Source organism: Mercurialis annua, linkage group LG4, assembly GCF_937616625.2.
Source record: "Mercurialis annua linkage group LG4, ddMerAnnu1.2, whole genome shotgun sequence".
Classification (NCBI taxonomy): Eukaryota; Viridiplantae; Streptophyta; class Magnoliopsida; order Malpighiales; family Euphorbiaceae; genus Mercurialis; species Mercurialis annua.
The window spans coordinates 28,327,654-28,347,405 of record NC_065573.1 but is presented as its reverse complement, the minus strand read 5'-3'; the positions used below and the strand labels follow the sequence as shown (position 1 = coordinate 28,347,405).

Below are 19,752 nucleotides of genomic sequence, written 5' to 3'. Positions count from 1 at the left end.
CATGTGTTCCCTTTCTCTTTTTCTCTCTCCACGTGGTCCCTCTTTTTTTCTCTCATGTGTTTCTCTTTCTCTCTCCCTCTTGTCACGTGGTCCTCCTTTCTCATACACACACACACACACCGTATATCTAAATAATTCATTTATATAACATAAATTTTAAAAACAATATTACTTTTAATTCTAAAAATTTAAATTTTGTTAAATTTTAAAAAATACATATATACACAAATAATATAATTTTTATGCCATGTATAATTATATATTATGATGTATCTATCATGTATAAATATATATCATTATGTATCTATAAAGTGCATTTTAAAAATGTATCTATCATGTATAAAATATATATCGGAAAATGTATAAATATATAAATGAACCTATCGAATTAGTCGGTTGATTCAATTAAATCGATACAAATTAAAGATAAAAATTAAAAAGTTTAATTAATTCGGTTAATTAAACTCCAATTTACTACATATAATTCACTTTCTCGATCAAAAGATTTTGGAAAAGATAAATTAGTAATCAGATATGTATCGGAGGTGTATCAAATATGTATCGGCGATGTATCAAATATGTATCAAAGATGTATCAAATATGTATCGGAGATGTATCAAATATGTATCGGAGATGTATTTATTTTTTAATCACGAAATCTGAATTATATTTAAAAAAAAAACAAAGTAACATATTTATATTTTTAAATATAAATTAAATATATAAAACTTTAAAAAATAAAAACAAGCCGATCGAATTAGTCGGTTGATTTAACTAAATCGATAAAAAATAGAAAAAGGAGTTTGAACGGCCGAATATGTATCAAATATGTATCGGAGATGTATCAGATATGTAGAAACGATGTATCAAATATATATCACAAATATATCAGATATATGTAATTATACTTATCATATTACGGGTTACGTGTGTAATACGTAAAGTAATTTTAGTACATTTTATAAGTAATCACCCTATTCGCTACTTTTAGTTTATTTTAAAGAAATATATTTATTCATAAATAGATAATTAATGTTTTAGAACTTATGAATGTCTTTTATTGATTGTATTCTAAATTAAGCTTGTTTATTTAAAAAGTGTTAGGTGCTGCATGTAATATTTAGTCCGAAGTTTTGAAACTACATTGACAACATCTACTTTTTTTGTCTCTTTCTTAAATAATCCTCATCTTTACTTTTTTTGAATTTTCTTTGAAAATGGAGCTTATATCTGCTCTATAAATATTTCAATTAAAAAATTAAAAAAATAGTAAAATAAAATAAATATTTAAATTTAAGCAAAATAAAATTTCCACTTGAATCTCCATTACTTCATGTAATATTCAAATAAATTATATAAAACTTAGAAAGCAGACCTAATAAAAATGAAAGAACTTTATAACCAAATGCGCAATTCACCATTCTAAACTGAATGGTGAGTAAGCAATCACAACTTTACAACCAATGGTAAGAAAGTGTAAATGGTCAGCTATATTCTAGAAAGGAAGAGATGGTGCTAGTGAAAGAAAACTGACTATTATGACATTAAATGTAAACTTTTTGATAAAATGGTATTGTGCGTAAACTTTTTGATAAAATGGTATTGTGCGAAAATAAAGTTCATTTTATGACTTTTCTTGTTATTTTCTCAAAATTTAAATTGCGTGATTAAAATGAAAAAACGTGTAAAGTTCGTAATTTTTTTTAACATTAACCCTAAATTAAATAGATAGCTATAATTGAAAGTCAATGTAAAATATACTCCCTCCGTCCCAAATTGATAGGCACTATTTTTATTTTTTTTGTCCCAACTTATAGACAGTAATTTATTACTTGAATGTTTAATTGTCATATATGCCCTCGTTAATTATAGTTGAATGCATTGAAAATAACACAAAAGATGCTAAAAGACAAAATTGTTATTATAATAAATGAGGGCAAGTGTGGTATTTGTTTATAAATTTACTCATTTTATCTTGATAAGTACAATTTCTTAAGATTTGTGTTTGTCATAAACTGCCTATAAATTTGGAACAGAGGGAGTATTAAAAAGTCTCAAAATACTCCCTCCGTCTCAAAACAATAGTCCACTTTCCCCTTTTCACACAGTTTAATAAATACAATTAATGCTCTAAATTTTCACAAATTTATCTTCATTTTTTATATCAATACCCTTATTAAATATTATGACTATAGGAAAATAGTAATAAATAATACACTTTAAATAAGGGCAATGTGAAAAATAAACACTATAAATTGATATTTACAAGAAAGTGGACTATTGTTTTGAGACAAAAAAAATAAGGAAAGTAGACTATTGTTTTGGGACGGAGGGAGTAGATAATTTTCAAAATTTAATTAAAATGACATGTAAGTATTTGATTTTTTTATTGATTAAATTTAAAATATAATAGAAGAATTTTAGTATTAATACAATATGTAAACATCATTTAGACACTGTTTGGGAGTAAAGAATAAAAAAACATCCCGAATTTGGCACGAAAGACATAATAATCTAAGTTCGCAAAAGTGGATCAGATTATTCCACAAATGAATTTAGAGAGTGTTAAATTAATATAACTAATATTTTTATTTTTATTTTATTTTAAAAAATATAATAAACCAACAAAAATAATATTAGAAAGTCTATTGAAATAAAATTAGAAATATCACTTTCTATTTTTAAGATACTCTTTATATTATAAAAAATGCTCTTTAAAATAAGACTTAATCACTCAAAAACCCCCCCTATTAGCATCTTTTGCAAATATAATCCGACGTAGGAATTTTTCTAGTTTTACCCTAATTTTCCCTTTATGTTTTAATTGTACCCCAAAACATTAAATTGATCTCTTTTCACTTATAAAAAAGTTTAAAATAATCTTATATTTTTATATATTATTAATAACATTAGAATCTAATTGAAATATAGGCTAAAAATGGAGGAATATTGTCACGACCCAAATTTATGAGCCGCGACCGGCGCTAAGGAATGGGAGTGGTAGCTCCAAATCCCGTAGCAAGCCTAAAAACTTGTGTAAATTTTTTCGCAAATCAAAACATATTTCATATATTAAAATACATGTGACCCCATTTTACAAAAGCATCAGAGTTAAAATGCGCAATACAAATACCTAGACAAAAACATCTAGACTACTGCGGACCGCTAGAATGAAAACCTTCTTTCACTTCTTGTGCAAATAACTTCCGAGAATTAAAACTTCGGAAACTTGACTTTCCAAATCATATCATACTATCCCTGAAAAATGGGAGGAGCAACGGGTTCAGTATAAAACTGAGTGAGTTCACCAAATTACACGCAATATCACATAAAGAGTTAAAACATTTGAAAACCCATTTTATATATAGAAAATACTCTTTTGAAATCATATTGCATACTCTATTTACTTTCCTTCATAACTCTTTGTTTATTTCATAAACTTATAGTTTATACGTATCTGACATCTTTGATTTCTTATTATGGTACTGATATTTTTCTCTCTCGTTTTGTTGTAATAGTTTTTGATCGGATCTTAAATCTTAGGTTATATCATCATGATTCTAAATCGAATTAAATCATTGGCAAGTCTCTTGTGACTTGATCCTTATGGTTGGGTCCCGAGATAGTTCAACCGAGTTACCCATAACCATATGGTACAGTCCCGAGATAGTTCAACCGAGTTACTTGTACCATTTCTCAATCCCAAACGATCAATAGGAGTCCCGAGATAATTCAACCGAGTTACTCCTTCGTGTCTGCATTCGGACTCTGCACCCTGCAGGTCTTTTGAACTTAACTGTCGATTCATATAATTTCTATTAACATTTAATAGGAGTGTTTGTTCCGTATTACTTCGCGATCTTGTTTCGTACAATTTCTCGATGTATACTCACTTTTTATTTCGTACGAGTCTCGAGGACTATTATCGAGAATGAATGAGATACGGGTCCCGGGATAGTTCTACCGAGTTTAACCTCGTATCTTAGTTCTTATTATTGGGTGTACCATAGTACAATTCTCATTTTACGTTTTCAGTTGATTTTGTATTTTTTGTTCTGTTGTATTGATCCTTTATGGACCATGACATGCACATTACAATCTACAAGCATACATCTATAACACACGCACGCATGGGTATTCATTATAATTAAAAGTACGTATAGGAACGTACAATGTATCTTTATAAATATATGAATAATAGTACATATAGTCATGTACTATATTTTTCTTATTTGTATTTGGTTCGATTTATGTCATTTTACTTTACCCATCCCCGGTGCCTTAACATTTATGTTATTATCAAATAACACATTACAATAAAACCTCATTTTCAAAGCATACATACGTATACATTTTAAAAGCAAACATCTCAAATATATAAATATTCATATAGCCTTTCGTAATAAAATACGCGGCTTTATGAATATTGACGAGTAATTTAAAGTGTGCTCACCACTTGCTATCCAAATTCTTTAAATAAGCACGACGATATCTCGATCCATTCGCCTCGAGCCTTATCGATAGTCGCTTCTTCGAGTCTACGCAATTTCGATAACGCTACGAATTAATAAAATTTCTAAGTATAATTAATTTATCAAAAAGCTAATTTTCTAGTCTACTTCGGCTAACAAAACTCTTATCTAAAAATAGTCCGACCCCAAAACAAAATTGACATTCTTAAAGTTTAGAATGTCGCCTTCAACTTTCGTTTAGGTCTCGGACCATGAAACGCACCCGAAAGTGTCGAAAACTAGCTCATAAGTTATTTCCTGGGAGCTGTTTACAAGTGCAGGGCAGACTGCACAATAATTTGTTCTGTCCAAAATGAACATCCTAGAGTCCGATTCAACAAAAACTCAAACTTAGACAATTATAGTTAACATCCTTAAGTTTCCGTACCAATAAACGGAACTTAATTTGGACTCATACAGCCCGAGATATTGCCCTTGCAATATCGCTGTTTGCAAGACATTTTATGCAAAACGTCAATTCAATTTAGAACTTGCTACGCAACAAGATTAACTATTGATACCGAATTATAACCTCAACATAATTCAGACACCTCGATTAAGCCATCTCTTAACAATTTATTCAATTCATTTCAAACCATTTCTTTCCATTTTTCTATGATAATACACATATCCGCATAACCATCTTTGTGCATAGCACGGCTGCCTACACCGACTACAACCAAAGATTTATTCAATTAACCTATCACATAGCCATATTTTTCTCTGAATTTTATGGCACTTATATAGCATATATTTCTAAGTGTATACCAAAAATTAGGCCAAACTAATGTGTTTAAGGTCCTCAAATAATTAACTTACAGCAGCAGCCTTACACAATTTGCAAACAGAGCACTAGGTGCTATTTAATTTTTATCTCAATATCAGAAACATGAAAAATTCTGAAATTTTTTATACACCAACTTAACTCATATACTCAGAACATATAAAAATTCCAGCTCAAACAAACATTTCTAAGTATTTCGAAAAATTCTAGTTGTAGACAGCATCAATTCAACACCAAACCAGAAAATCCAACTTCAAACTTAACCAATACTCCACTCAATTCAATCAATTCATTACCAAAAGTCCAAAATTCTGAATTTATACCTTTTCTTGATGGGATAAACCTTTGGTTGAATGAATTTCTCCATGAACAACCATCAAAATACTCCCTTCAAGCTTTCAATAACCTATGAACATCAAACACCATAAAACCTCAATTCCTCAACCAAAACCGAAATAAAAATTCTGAAACCCTAATTATATACTGAACTTATTACCTTAAATTGATGCTATATATCAGTAGAGGATCCTTCCCTCGTTCCGTGGCCACAAGAATCGCTCAATTCGGATCAAAATTGAGTGAGTTATGACCATTTGAAATTTGCTTGATGTTCTTCCATGGAGAAAGGGTGAAGGACGAATTTTAGGAGCTGAAAATGATATGCTAGCTGAGTTTAAACTCATATGCAAGTGTCTTAAATAGGTGAGGCAAAAGTCTCCTTTAGTCCTTGAGTTTGTCACCTCCTCAACTTTCACTTTATAACTTTTATTTCGTCCAATTTAGTCCACTAATCCTTTAATCATTCGATTCTCGATAAATTCCGTATTATTTATTTTCCAAATAAATAACATTAGTCTCATACCTTAAAATATCACTTTCCAATAATGTATTTTGGCAATATTGGCCAAAAACGCTCAAGTTTCCATTTTGAGCTAACTTGCACTTTTTCTCACTTTTTCGTCAAATTTTTCATTTTAATGACTATCGATAACAACTTTATCGATATTATTTTCTTATATTGTGAAAATAGAGTAAAACACAACTTCTTCCGGAAGTTTGTGGTTAAAAGTCCACTTTAGTCCTTAAAGTGGCTAATTTGCACTTTAACCCTTATTCTTAACTAATCGTCAAACTATCTTCTAAGACGCTTTCATATACTTACAAAACTTGACGATCGTTTATTAATAATATTTCACGGACCTTAGCGTGAATATTATTAGTTCGGGCTTTCCAACGTATTTTATTTTTATTCTACTTCCTTTCTTTCTAATTCCGTTCAAATCCAATTCATCGCATATTTATTTTCCAGTTAAAATTATTATTTTATGATAATTCCAATAGACCCTCTTCGGTCTAAGTCCTTATTATCCAATCCTAATCTGATTTTCTCGTTCTTAATGTTTACGATTATGCCTCGTGGCACTACACGTAATACCTCAAAAATTTAGGTTATTACAAATATATTAGACATTTTTTCAAGTGAAAAGAGGTCAATTTAATGTTTAGGGTACAATTGAAACATAAAAGAACAAATAAAATTGGAGAAATTCCTACGTTGGGATATATTGTAAAATGGGTTAAAGATTTGGGGATTTTAAATAATTAGGCCTTAAAATAAAGAGTATCATTAGAGATGCTCTTTAAAATAAAGAGCATCATTGGAGATGCTCTTACTATTAGTAATATTTATTAATACCAATGATGATATGATAGTAGTTATTTGGGGCAAAACGCATACGGAGGCCCTTGTACATTATTATTTTTGTTCGAGAGACCCCTATCTTAAAATTGTTCACGTTCAAATTTCTGTACTTAGCAAAATCTAATTTTCACATCTTGACGCGGACGGAAATTAACAAGTATATTTCACTCTCCGTTAATTAACATAAGTATGTGACATGGCATTCTTTTCTATATATTAAGGTCTATGTGGCATCACAACTTAAAGAGTTATCCTATACAAAATTACTATTTAATAAAAAAAGGATAGAACATAATAATTTTAATGAAAAAATAATACTTTTGCCATCATCTTCCTCTTTAAACAATTACAACTTCATTTTTCTTCATCACTACCTTGCTAATGGCGGCTCATTTTTTTGAGTTATTTTTGCTGAAAAACGAAGTAGAAGAGAGAAGTATTCCTCTTGATGGAACCAAATTTCCATTATCGTTGCTAGAGAAGTTGAGGTCTCCTCTTGAATTGAGCAGCATGAAAAAAAATTCATATAAATATATTGAAAACCTAAAAAAAGTGACTAATTTTAACTGGTGATATTGAACATATCAATTACAGTTTGGATCCGTCACTTTCTTGCTTTTATGGGGTAAACTTATCTAATTTTTTTGATTTTTGATTTGTTTGTTGTTTCTCTTTTTTTAGGTATCGCCAAATTTTGTTATTTTTATTTGGGTTAATTGCAAATTAATACACGAACTTTACCGTAATTTGCAATTACAACACGAACTTCGAAACTTGGCAATTTAATACACCAACTTTCATTTTTTTGGCAAATTAGTACACCGACCAATCATACAACAACACGTGGCTGTATATGACAATGTCCACGTTAGTGTTTTTCCAGTTCGGTGTATCAATTCGCCAAAACATGAAAATCGGTGTACCAATTTGCCAAGTTTTAAAGTTCGTGTTGTAATTGCAAATTGGGGTAAAGTTTGTGTATTAATTTGCAATTAACCCTTTTTATTTTGGTATAGAAATGGTAATACTGATTCAGAACAATTAAAAGGTTAGTATGTGCATTTTCAACCTTTTTTTTGTTCTTCTTCCTATAAGTTTTGGTTGGTGTATGAATTTGGGATTTCAACAGGACTTGTAGATTCCAGTGGAAATGGAAGCAACTGTGAGAGAAACATTTTAATTATCGTATGAGAGCATAATATCCCTACAAGTTCATACCTCCTTCACAAGCCCAAAGTCATTCTCATTCCAGCCATTCGGACATCCGTCGCTCTTCCGTAACATTATAATTAATTAAAACTGTTGAAGAGAAAATTCTTATTTGTGTCAATATAGGTGAAATATCAAATTAAAAGTTTTATAGTTTAATCCAAAAAACTCTAATTAATTTAAATTGTTGAAGCTATGTTGTTAATTTGTTATAATAGTTGTAATGTGTAACTGATTTTTTCTTAAAATAATTAGTGGGAAGAAGATTGTGGCAAAATATAGATAGAGGTCTAGAGGTAGAAGATGATAAAATATAATTAGAGGTCCTTATACTTTATATGTATTTTACATATTATTTATGAGGATAAAAAATTACAAAAGTTAGAATAAATTTTTTGCACACTCTCACATGACGAAAGTGAGGTACACTTGACAATTTTTGTCCATGCAAGAATTTGAAAATTGGATTATGCTAAGTACAGAAATATGAATGTGAATTTTTTTGAAGTAAAGGCCTCTCAAACAAAAACAGTAAATTATAAAAGTCTCCATAAGGGTTTTGCCACGATTTGGTGAACAAACTGTATAAGACATATGTGGATGCCATGGCATATTTTAACTAAATTTGGTTAAATAAATCTTTGGACTTTTGAATTAGTATTTATTAATTTATTTGATTTTTTATTTTTCAATTTAAATTATTTAATATCTCAATTTATAAATTTTACTTATTTTAAAATTGCATTTTTATAATTGTTTGAATCCTTTAAATTTAACTCATTTGACCATTTATTTTTAGTGATGAATCATGGTGAATGGCGGCCAATCAATATTTGACACATCAATGCATTTGTATTCCACTTTTTTTCCAAAAAATTAAACAAATAAAATTTATAAATTTAAGCGTTATTTAGATGAAACTGGAAGATAAGAAGAGATTAGATGAATTAATAGGTACAATATATTGAGCCAATTAAATTTCATATTTTGTCCTTTCAAAATCGAATTTAATATTTTGTTTTTGATTATAATAAATTCAGTTATAGTAAAATACTCTGGAGGGAGTATTGAGGATGTATGTGATAGTGAATCATGTGTATTCTGTGACGACTTCAATTTTTTATTTTGATAAAATGAGCAAAACGGTAAAATAATAGTATATTTTATTATAATTTTATAATTGTAAATAAAATAATAATCTAATGCAGATAAAATAAAAATTGAAGGTATAAATATTATGCTATTAAATCTATATAAATGATATCATTTAAAAATATAAATTTAAAAGATGAATACTTATCCATCACATGTTCTATATAGGTCCTCCAGCAATGTACTAGATTTATTAATTAACGATGTAATGTATGTATTTTATTATTTTAAATTTAGAAAATACAAATAAATTTTATTATTTATTATGATTATCATAAATTATTACAAATTTATACTTATATAATAAAAAAAATGAAAGTTTTATCTATTGTTTATTGAGTGAAAAATGTTTTTTTTAAATACAAATAAAATTGATTCACGTAAAAGATTAAGAATAAGTAATTTTTATTTCTATATATTTTGTGAATGCAATTTTCTCAATGATTTTTAATATACAACAGTAAAGTAAATATATATTTATGAGTCTCATGTGTCTTTTATTTTTATCTCAACTTTACCACTTTACTTGAGAAAAAGTAACAAAAATATGCATTTATTCTTGTTGATATTGACAATAATAATAATTAATCCCTTTAATCTTCTGTCTGTTTGTCTCTTTCAAGAAAAGTTGTTCCTTCTCACTCCCACTAATATACTATAATTATATAATAGTATAATATATTCTCATGGGTATATTATGGAGTTTTTGTTCTTATTATCCACTTGTTTAGCAGCCTTAATGATGGATTACATATCTGTACAAAGGCAACTGAAATAGAAGATTACAAAAATATGAGCTATCCAGATATGACCTGATAAAATTTTCCTTTCTTGATTTAAATCCCTAATATGAATTTATATAATAAGGAATTACTAATTCAGCCATGTGTTTGTACTTTTTTTTTTTTTTTATGAATATGTGTTTGTACTTTTTTTTGAATGATCAACTTTTTGGTCATCTGATCTTTTTTTTTTACCAAATGCTAAAATTTCCATTAATAATAACGAAAATTACATGAACGGTTTCTCAACATACTGAGTCAACTATTCTAGAAAAGATGATGAGAGCTGTAAAAATACAGTCATCGACTAGGGCTAAACTAACCACCAAGGGTCACCCAAATTTGTAGACTAAAACTAGATCTAATAATAAAATCTAGATTTATTAAACGTTTTAAGGAAGTCTAATTTCGAATGCACGACTGATCACATCTTCTGTGATACATCTGTTCTCTTGAAGATTAACAAAAACATCGATATTGACGCAAAACATACATGTTCTTGATGAAATCCGTCGTAAGATGCTGCCTATAATTGTTTCAGAGATCCAAGTCGTTTGCACCGCAAAAAAGAATTTCATCTCCAAAAATGAAAAAAATTACTCTTAATTTCGATTAGATTAGATCTAATCTCAATTAAAATACTATGGTAGAAAATAATTTATAGATTTAGACCAAAATTGGCCAAGAAAGAAACTTTATTCAAAAACTAAAGATAAAAACTATGAAAAAAAACTAAATTTGAGAGATTGGTGGGGTGATTTTTGGCTAAAAATGTCCAACCCCCCCCCCCAAATGAACAAGAAGAAGAAAACTTATTAGGGTTTGAGAGGTTTTTCAAAAGAGAGAGACGGCTAGGGTTTTTCGGTGATATGAAAAAATATTATTTTCTAATTGGACTATAAACATGTGGATTATTTGCAACTATAAGTTCAACATTTACCTTTTACTAATTTAAACATGACTCATAAAATTTAATAGATATTTGTTTATCATTTTTTTAGCCATTTCTTATAGAATCGAGCCATTTTCGCCGGTTTTTAATGAATGAGATAATGTCGGATAATGATGTTGAATTTTAAAATGTTAGACTCAAAGAGAATGTACTATAGATTGTCAAATTTTATAAATCGTATTTAAGTCGCTAGAAAATAAGAAGTTAAACTTTTATTTGCAAATAACTCTAAATATTTTCAGTTTTAATTTTATTGGATTTTTTTTTTCAATAATAACATATGCTCTAAAACTATTTATAAGAATACAACCAGATTTTTTTTACAAAAATAACAGACGTGGTAAATATTTACTAAATTACCACTTAAAATATACTTTAAACAAAAAATTTAATATTAAGTATTGCCGATAAATAAAAGGTTTAATCATCCCAAAATAAGTCATTTTCTTGATTTGTTTTTTATTTATTGTTTCACCTTTTTAAATCTTTAATTTTAGTCAATTTTTCAATTTTCAGTTTTAATTGTAGCTATTTGTTGAAATTAGAATGAAAAAATATTCAAATATGCCGTTAATATTACTTCATATCGTTCTAATTCATATTTTTATCATAAAGAAATTCAAACATAAGTAATATATATGGTACATTTAAACCTTTTTACTCTAAGTTTAAACTAATAGTTATAAATAAAACTGATAATTTAAAAAATGGCCACCATTAAGGATTTTAAATGATAGGAGCCAAAATTAAAAAATATCTAAAAGTAGAGTATTTTTAGATTATTAGCCCAAAAAATGATCGAAGATGGACAAATAAAAAAATTGACAAAAAAATATTTTCTCCGTCTCATTTAAAAAGAGACATATTCATTTTACACGTAAATTAAGAAAAAATTAATTAGTATTATTTTTTCTCAATTTATCCTAATTGATATATACCATTCATTTGATAATAAACGGTGTAGATCTATCGAACTTGACCCTTTAAGTTAAAATAAACTTAAGAAAACTCCAATTTTTATGTTGAAAATTAATTAACGTTAAAAGGAGAATAATAAATAGAAGAAGAAATTCAGTAGAAATTAGTATTAAAAAATTAGTATGAATATTTTAAATGGGACAAAGAAAAATATAATATATTTATTCGACAGAGGAAGTAAAAAGATTAAAGAATTGAAAAGGATGAAAGTTTTTTATGATCTTGCAAAGAAATTGATTCTGCATGTGGTCCAAAGAAATCAATAAAATTTGCTGTCAGTAAACTTGGAATATATGAATAGTGGTAAAGAAGGTATAAATCTAATTTTGAAGTAATTATGGAAACAAGAAAGAAATGGAATAATTTCTAAGCTTTACCTTCCATTTGCATCACTATTTTTCTAGGCAAATCAGATACATAACTAAATTCCAACGTGCAACAAAATAATTAAAAGGGAAATGCTATTTAACCCACCATTTTGTACCACCTTCATTGTCCCTCCTTACGTGACAGCATCGTCAAATCCACCTCCAAAAATGTATATCTTAAATTTCAACTTTTACTTCATCCACTCTTTTAATGCCACATAAGATGGGTTAAAGAAGGTGGGTTAAAAAAGAAGATTATATAGCATTACTCTAATTAAAATTTAAAGTTACACGGTCCACCACCAAAATCATTAAAGGCTAAATTGTCTTTTTTTTAGACAAGAAAGGGAAACTCCTCCGCTATTACTGCCTCGATTAATTCTCATACTTTGGCCAAACCCATCAACAAATCCTTAGACTATTAATTTTTATTTCATTTGACCCTTGAAAATATTTTTATACTTCTAAACCCAATACATTCCTTTAAAAAAATGGCTTTCCTTCTGTATTTACTCTCTCTGTCTCTCTGCTATTTGCTCCCTTTTTTTTATATATATTTCATAACTTAACTGAAACTGTAGTGTTGTAGTTATAAATAAGAGCATTATATTAATTATCCGTTGACTCTTATCTCACCATATAGGAAACGCCCCCATTTCTGAGCAACCTGTATTAATTTAGTTAGAAAAGCTTCTTTAAACTTTAACTAGTTGATCTTTTTTATTACCTCGTGCTGTTTTTATTTCAAACCGTGTCTTTTGTACATTGATGAATGTAGTAGATATCTGACCAGACTACTTCTTCACCCTCACAGCCACCTCTATTATAATAATAATAATAATGACTACATCAAAAATCCCATAAATAACCATTAAAGTTCGGTTATTTCCATTTTGTGGTTATTTTAGAATTAATGAAGATGAATTTGCTGGTTTCTTTTTGCTTTTGGGTGGTTTATGTTGCCGGAGGTGGTGGTGGTGGAGTGGTGGTTATGGCGGCTTCTGATTCTTCAGGGACTCAGAGACAGCTTGACCAGACACCCACATGGGCGGTTGCCGGAGTTTGTGCTGTTATGATTCTTATCTCCATCTTACTTGAGAAGGGTCTTCATAAATTTGGAACTGTATGTAAAGTTCTTTGCTTTTTCCTTTGTTTTGATATAATTTTTCATTCTTTTGGTTGGTTGGTTTGTTAATTGGTTTGGTGGTTGGGGAGATTTTAAGCCATTATTCTGTATCAAGAATTTATGATAGATTTTAGAATTTTTTTTAAAAATGTCAATCTTTATGCAAGTTGCTGGACAATCATTAATCAGTATATTACCATCTTATTATGAGTTTAATTGGCTTTTGATGTTAATTTTCTATCATGTGTGAGGCTATAATTGTTAAGAACTTCATCTATTTAATTTCTAGTTCAATCTTTATGCAAGTTGCTGGAAAGTTGTAGCTTTTCCTTTGATATTTTCTTTGTTTGAAACTGAATTGTTTCTTTTAATCCAGTGGTTGACAGAAAGGCACAAGAGAGCTCTATATGAAGCTTTAGATAAGGTTAAATGTGGTAAGTACATTGCTCATAAATTGTAATCTCTGTTGTTTTGATACGAAAATGAGAAACGCTGAAATGGAAACGGGAAAACAAAACGATAATAAAGTTATAAACATAAAATTTTGGAAGTTCATATAAGTTTCTGGAAAACAGAAACGAAATGTCGAAACATAGGATAAGACAAGTTTAAGCTGAAATGAAATAGAGTACTCATAATGACACATGTGAATGAAATGTTAAAAGATGTAGTCTTCAATTCCAAAGAAATGATTTTGATGGTTATGATGAGGATTGATTTTTCAAGCATAACATAATAAATGTTTGTTGCCATTCTGAGTTTTGTAATGATAATTGCAGAGCTGATGATTCTAGGATTTATTTCGCTGCTGCTGACTTTTGGACAGACATACATTACAAAAATATGTGTTTCTCAAGATGTTGCAAACACTATGTTACCATGTAAAAAACCGGATACTGAAGAAAGTAACAAAGAGCATCGTAGGAGGCTTTTATGGCTCCAACACAGATTGCTTGCAGGTGGTGGAAGCACTACTAAATGCAAAGAGGTGAGTGTATATGTTACCAATTCTTTTGTTCGTAATTGAGTTTAATGGTGGTTTTGGTTCAAATGGATTGCATAAATTTTGTGAAATTCTATAGTAAATAAATATAGTTGTGATCGGTTTACTTATTAATTTATTTAGTACCTCTGTCGTTTAAGTTTTATAAATTGGTTATTGTCTATGTCAAATGAATTACTAAGTGAAATCATTTGTAAATAAAATGAATTCTATCATCGAATTGAACCTCAGAGCTATTTGATTGGTGAATGACAAATCATCAAGCTGTACGCTTAAATTAAGAATCAAACAGTAGTATTTTATCTCACTTTTAGTTGCTCAGTGTCCTAGAAAAGCGCAATTGGAGCAGGCCACTATTTGTTCAACTCTACTCATTCTCTTTATCATTTGTTTGAGCTATTTTACTTAATAGTGTGATACTTGATGATCACTATCTTAAAATCTGATTAAGGCTTACTGTTTTCACCTTACAGATATTTGTTGCTTAGTTGCCACTTATGTTGCTGGAAACTGAAATGCTGATACGGAAATGATAAATCTAAAACCAACAAAATAATGTCTTTTATAAAAGTAGGTTATTTTTATGAAATTTTAGAGTTTCATGGTAATTTTCGGAAATGAAAATGGAACACTAAAATGTAGGACTTTGCAAGTTCTCATGCAATATCAGTGCCAGCACTTGAAATAATTTTCGAAGCCAAATAAAGTCATTACATCAGTTAGTTTCTGATGATATGGTTGTTTCTATATAAGCTAATGACATGGAATACAATCTTGCTGAAGTGAGTTATTTTCATTTATTCTACAGGGGCATGTACCACTTATATCAGTTGATGGGTTGCATCAGTTACACATCCTCATATTCTTCTTAGCAGTCTTTCATGTGCTATATAGCTTAACAACCATGATGCTTGGAAGACTAAAGGTATGTATTTAATTTTAGTGTACTTCCTATGTTTTTCATTCTTCATAATCGGCATAGCAAGCTATGTTGCATGGAAATAAAAACGCTGAAACGGAAATGGTTATTTTTACAAAAATAGGTTATAAATATAAAATTTTGGAGTTTCTAAAGCGTTTCTGAAAATAAAATTGGAACATCAAAAGGTAAGATTCGACAGGTTTCGGTACAACATATGTAGCAAGCATAGAATATTCTCTATCGTAGAGATGAAAATATTCAGAATAAGTAGTAGTGAATTAGCTAGAAGCACCCATTTATAGTTATATCAAAGTAGACAAGCACACTTATTGACAGTCCTGCATTGTACTGATTTATCATGATATGCTAAGCATACACATGAAGATTCATTATGATACATAATTGAAGTTTTAGTAACCAACAAAGTTAATTCGTGTAGATTCGTGGTTGGAAGGCATGGGAGCAGGAGACTTCAACCCATGATTTTGAGTTTTCACATGGTAAATTGCAAATGAATCTAACTTCTCCAGCTTTTAATCTAAATAATAATGGTCAAGAGTTATTTTTAATAGCTGAATCTGCATATAATCTAATATGCTAAATGGGATGAATTTGTTGCATGCAGATCCTTCAAGATTCAGGCTTACTCATGAGACATCTTTCGTGAGATCACATACTAGTTTCTGGACTAGAATTCCATTCTTCTTTTATGTTGTAAGATATATTTCTTTTTCTTTTTAAGTTACTAGATTATGGAGATACAAGTCGCTCTAGTAAATTTTCAACTCTTATCTTAAGAATCCTAAATGAAAAGCTGATAAGGATCATATTTTCAAAAGAACCTGTACCTTGAACAAATAGTAGAAAACAATTTAGCTGAAGAACAACACCAGCTAATCATTGATAGTTTCAATCAGTGTCTATTTAAGCTTTAAATAGTTCAGTTAATGATATAATTTTCTCTATAATCCCATGCAGGGGTGCTTCTTCCGACAGTTCTTTAGGTCTGTTAGCAAGGCTGATTACTTAACATTGCGCAATGGATTTATCACTGTGAGTTTTTAACTGCACTGTTTTCATTTTCTGGCGTTGTACTGGCGGCTATCAATTGACACAGCAATTTATGTAGGTACATTTAGCTCCTGGAAGTAAGTTTAACTTCCAAAAGTACATAAAGAGGTCGTTAGAGGATGATTTTAAGTTCGTTGTCGGAGTAAGGTAATAGATTATCTTATTCATTTCACTACCTTCAGGTGCATTATGCACATCAGTCAACTAATATATTATATGTTCTTGACAGCCCTATTTTGTGGACATCATTTGTCATTTACCTGCTCATAAATGTTAAAGGTAAGGCTCTCACCATTTTGAAGAAACATGCTGGAAAAAATAAGCACTTGTAAAATTGAATTTGAGAGATAACGGAGTCTAACGATGCGATTGTATGCTCTTCAGGATGGCAAGCATTATTTTGGGCTTCTCTAGTCCCTGTAATTGTAAGACTTCACTGGCAATTACTATTTCCTAGATTAAAAGGAAAAATTGCATGTCATTCTAACCGTTGAAATGGTTGCAGATAATCTTAGCTGTTGGAACAGAGCTTCAGTCTGTTCTCACACAAATGGCTCTTGAAATTGTAGAAAGACATGCTGTAGTACAAGGGATGCCGCTTGTGCAAGGCTCAAACAAATATTTCTGGTTCGGTCGGCCTCAATTAGTTCTTTATCTTATCCATTTTGCTTTATTTCAGGTATTAGCCGAGACTCTCTTCGAAGCCATATAATCACATTACTAAAATGCTATGCTGCATGAAAACTTGTCGAATCCTATGTTTATGTGTCTCGTTTCCTTTTCTAAAAAATCTTCTGAAACTCGAAAATATTATACTTTTAACCTACTCTAGTAAAATTTATCGTTTCGCCATTTTTGTTTTGATATTTTCCATTTCAGCATTTCTGTTTTCGTACAACACATTAGTAATGGAATGATTATAAGACATATTGAATGAGATTTTGGACCTGCAAATTCTTAATGCATCATGCTTGCATACTCTAGATTAACAGCAGTTCCAACTGAAATAATCCTCCGTCGTTTTGACTATACTACCATTTTATAATTTTTCTGTTTTCGACTTCTCTTTTGTCTAGCACCTTTACTTAATGTTAAAATAGCTCATTTGTTAAGTAATTATCGAGATTTGCATGGAATTTAATCATCTTGTTTTATGGAACATGCAGAATGCTTTTCAAATAACGTACTTCCTGTGGATATGGGTAAAGAACTGTTACTCACCAACTTCATTAGTCAGCGTCTTTCCTCCTCAAGCACTTGCTAACTGTTTTTCTTAAATGCAGTACTCATTCGGCCTAAATTCTTGCTTCCATGACAATTTCAAGCTTGCAGTAATTAAGCTTGTTTTAGGGTGAGCCTTAGCCATTTTTTTTGGTTCCGTTATTCGGTTTGGTTTGCTTTTTACACACTTCTACTCAACAGTTCAATTTGGAAAATTGCTCAATGATTCCAGAAAAGGCTGTTTTACTTTTAGACATTTAATTTTTGTTTTAAATTGAAATGCTGGATTGAAATTAGTTGGTGAATTTGCAGGGTTGCGGTTCTACTTATGTGCAGCTATATTACACTTCCACTATATGCACTTGTAACTCAGGTAACTTCATCTGTTACAACTTTTGCATTACTGTCTATTAGAATTGAGCTGAAAGACAATAGAAGTAGAAAATGTAACCAACGATACAACTTCGGATGGCTCAGATGTTACCAAACCAGGCTTTTAACATCGATAACATTTGAATATTAAAAGTTTTTGCATGGACTACATTACACAAATACTTAATGAAGTTCTTTTTTTTTTTTGGAGAAATTTATTTAACTGGTCTCTGAACTATTATTCATATTAAGTTAGTGTTTTAACTTTTTAAAAGTATAGCAAGGAGTGTTTTTAGTCATTTTTTAATAACCGGACAACTAACAATGTCAAAAATATATTTAAAATTTGCTTATATATTTGTCATAACTCCACATAGACCATTGTATCATTTGCACACACTGTCATCATTTTCATCTAATATGTCAACAGATCGTAAAGCAAATACGAGGCTTACTTTGTTTTTTTAACACAGATATGACCGAAAAATGTCTAAAATCACTTGTTATATATATTTTTAAAAGTCAAAATATTAATTTAAAAGAAATAAAAATTGAGACGCTGAAAAATAGTAGATTTAGAGAAGTTCAGATGCTGCTGATGTAAAAAATGATCTACTAGTTAGTTGTGTTTTTAAATAAAGAATTGAAATGTGTGGTTGGGGAATGATTTCAGATGGGTTCAAATATGAAGAAGTCCATCTTTGATGAACAAACTAGCAAAGCTCTTAAGAAATGGCACATGGCTGCAAAGAAGAGGCATGGAAAAGGAAGCAAAACTCCAACCCGAACCTTGGGTGGAAGTGGAAGTACAAGTCCAGTCTCAACCTCCGCTGGACATACGCTGCACCGATTCAAAACCACTGGCCATTCAACCCGGTCATATACCTTGGAGGATCAGGAATTGTCAGATATGGAAGTTGAACCGTTGTCACTCACACCGCCACCGACCGACTTGCTGATAACAATGAGTCCGGATAATCAAGCTACTGAAATAAGCGAAACTCACCGCGGCGAAGAAACCGGCAACGAAGACGACTTCTCTTTCGCCAAGGCGGCTCCATTAAAAGGAACCTGAGGTTGTATATACCATATTACCATTGCTGCACCAATTGTACATGTTCTAGTTCTGGCAAAACATTATATTTGTATACAGTTAGTTCAACGTAAGAGCATATTTTATTGGATCAATTATTGACATATTGCCTTAGTCCTAGAGTCATATTTCACTTCTGTTACCGCAAATTTTTAAATGCTGTTTTCAATGATGTATAGTGAGAGTATATATAAATATACTAGGTTGATGCTCGTGCATTACGCAGATGAAATTAAGTAATTTCAATTCTTTTAGTATTATTTTTTTTTGTAATTTAAACACTATAATTCTAATAATGTTATTTTAATTATTTTCTTGAGAATGATATTATAGTTGAATTAGTTAATATAAAATGCAATTGCAAATACCAATTAGTTATAGCTCAAATGGTATAAGCGCTAAGCAGCAAACTGCTAGGTCGTGGATTCGATTCCTCCCACAAGCGCTCCCCCTCCCAATTATCAAAAAAAAAAGGCAATTGCAAATTTAATTTATTAATTAAATAT

The 19,752-nt window shown here is 29.8% G+C and overlaps 1 protein-coding gene and 1 long non-coding RNA gene across 3 annotated transcripts; one reads left to right on the top strand and one right to left on the bottom strand.

Annotated features, from left to right (window-relative positions):
• Positions 1-3,051: 3,051 nt before the first annotated feature.
• On the bottom strand, positions 3,052-5,950 carry LOC126678065 (uncharacterized). 2 transcript variants are annotated; one of them, XR_008790536.1, is made up of 4 exons: positions 5,792-5,950; positions 5,619-5,701; positions 4,454-4,538; positions 3,052-3,258 (listed from the first exon to the last, which is right to left on the bottom strand). It is a non-coding gene; the product is annotated as an uncharacterized LOC126678065 (long non-coding RNA). The 2 variants fall into 2 exon arrangements; XR_007640665.1 differs by lacking the exons at positions 5,619-5,701; positions 5,792-5,950 and having other exon boundaries at positions 4,454-4,996.
• Positions 5,951-12,962: 7,012 nt separating this feature from the next.
• Positions 12,963-19,360, top strand: LOC126677940 (MLO-like protein 10). Its single transcript, XM_050372755.2, has 15 exons — positions 12,963-13,561; positions 13,941-13,998; positions 14,344-14,552; positions 15,376-15,492; positions 15,929-15,989; positions 16,115-16,203; positions 16,468-16,542; positions 16,619-16,707; positions 16,790-16,839; positions 16,945-16,985; positions 17,066-17,239; positions 17,727-17,762; positions 17,844-17,911; positions 18,094-18,154; positions 18,827-19,360. The coding sequence occupies exons 1-15, from the start codon at positions 13,352-13,354 to the stop codon at positions 19,226-19,228; spliced, it is 1,740 nt and encodes a 579-aa protein (XP_050228712.1). The 5' UTR covers positions 12,963-13,351; the 3' UTR covers positions 19,229-19,360.
• Positions 19,361-19,752: the final 392 nt, after the last annotated feature.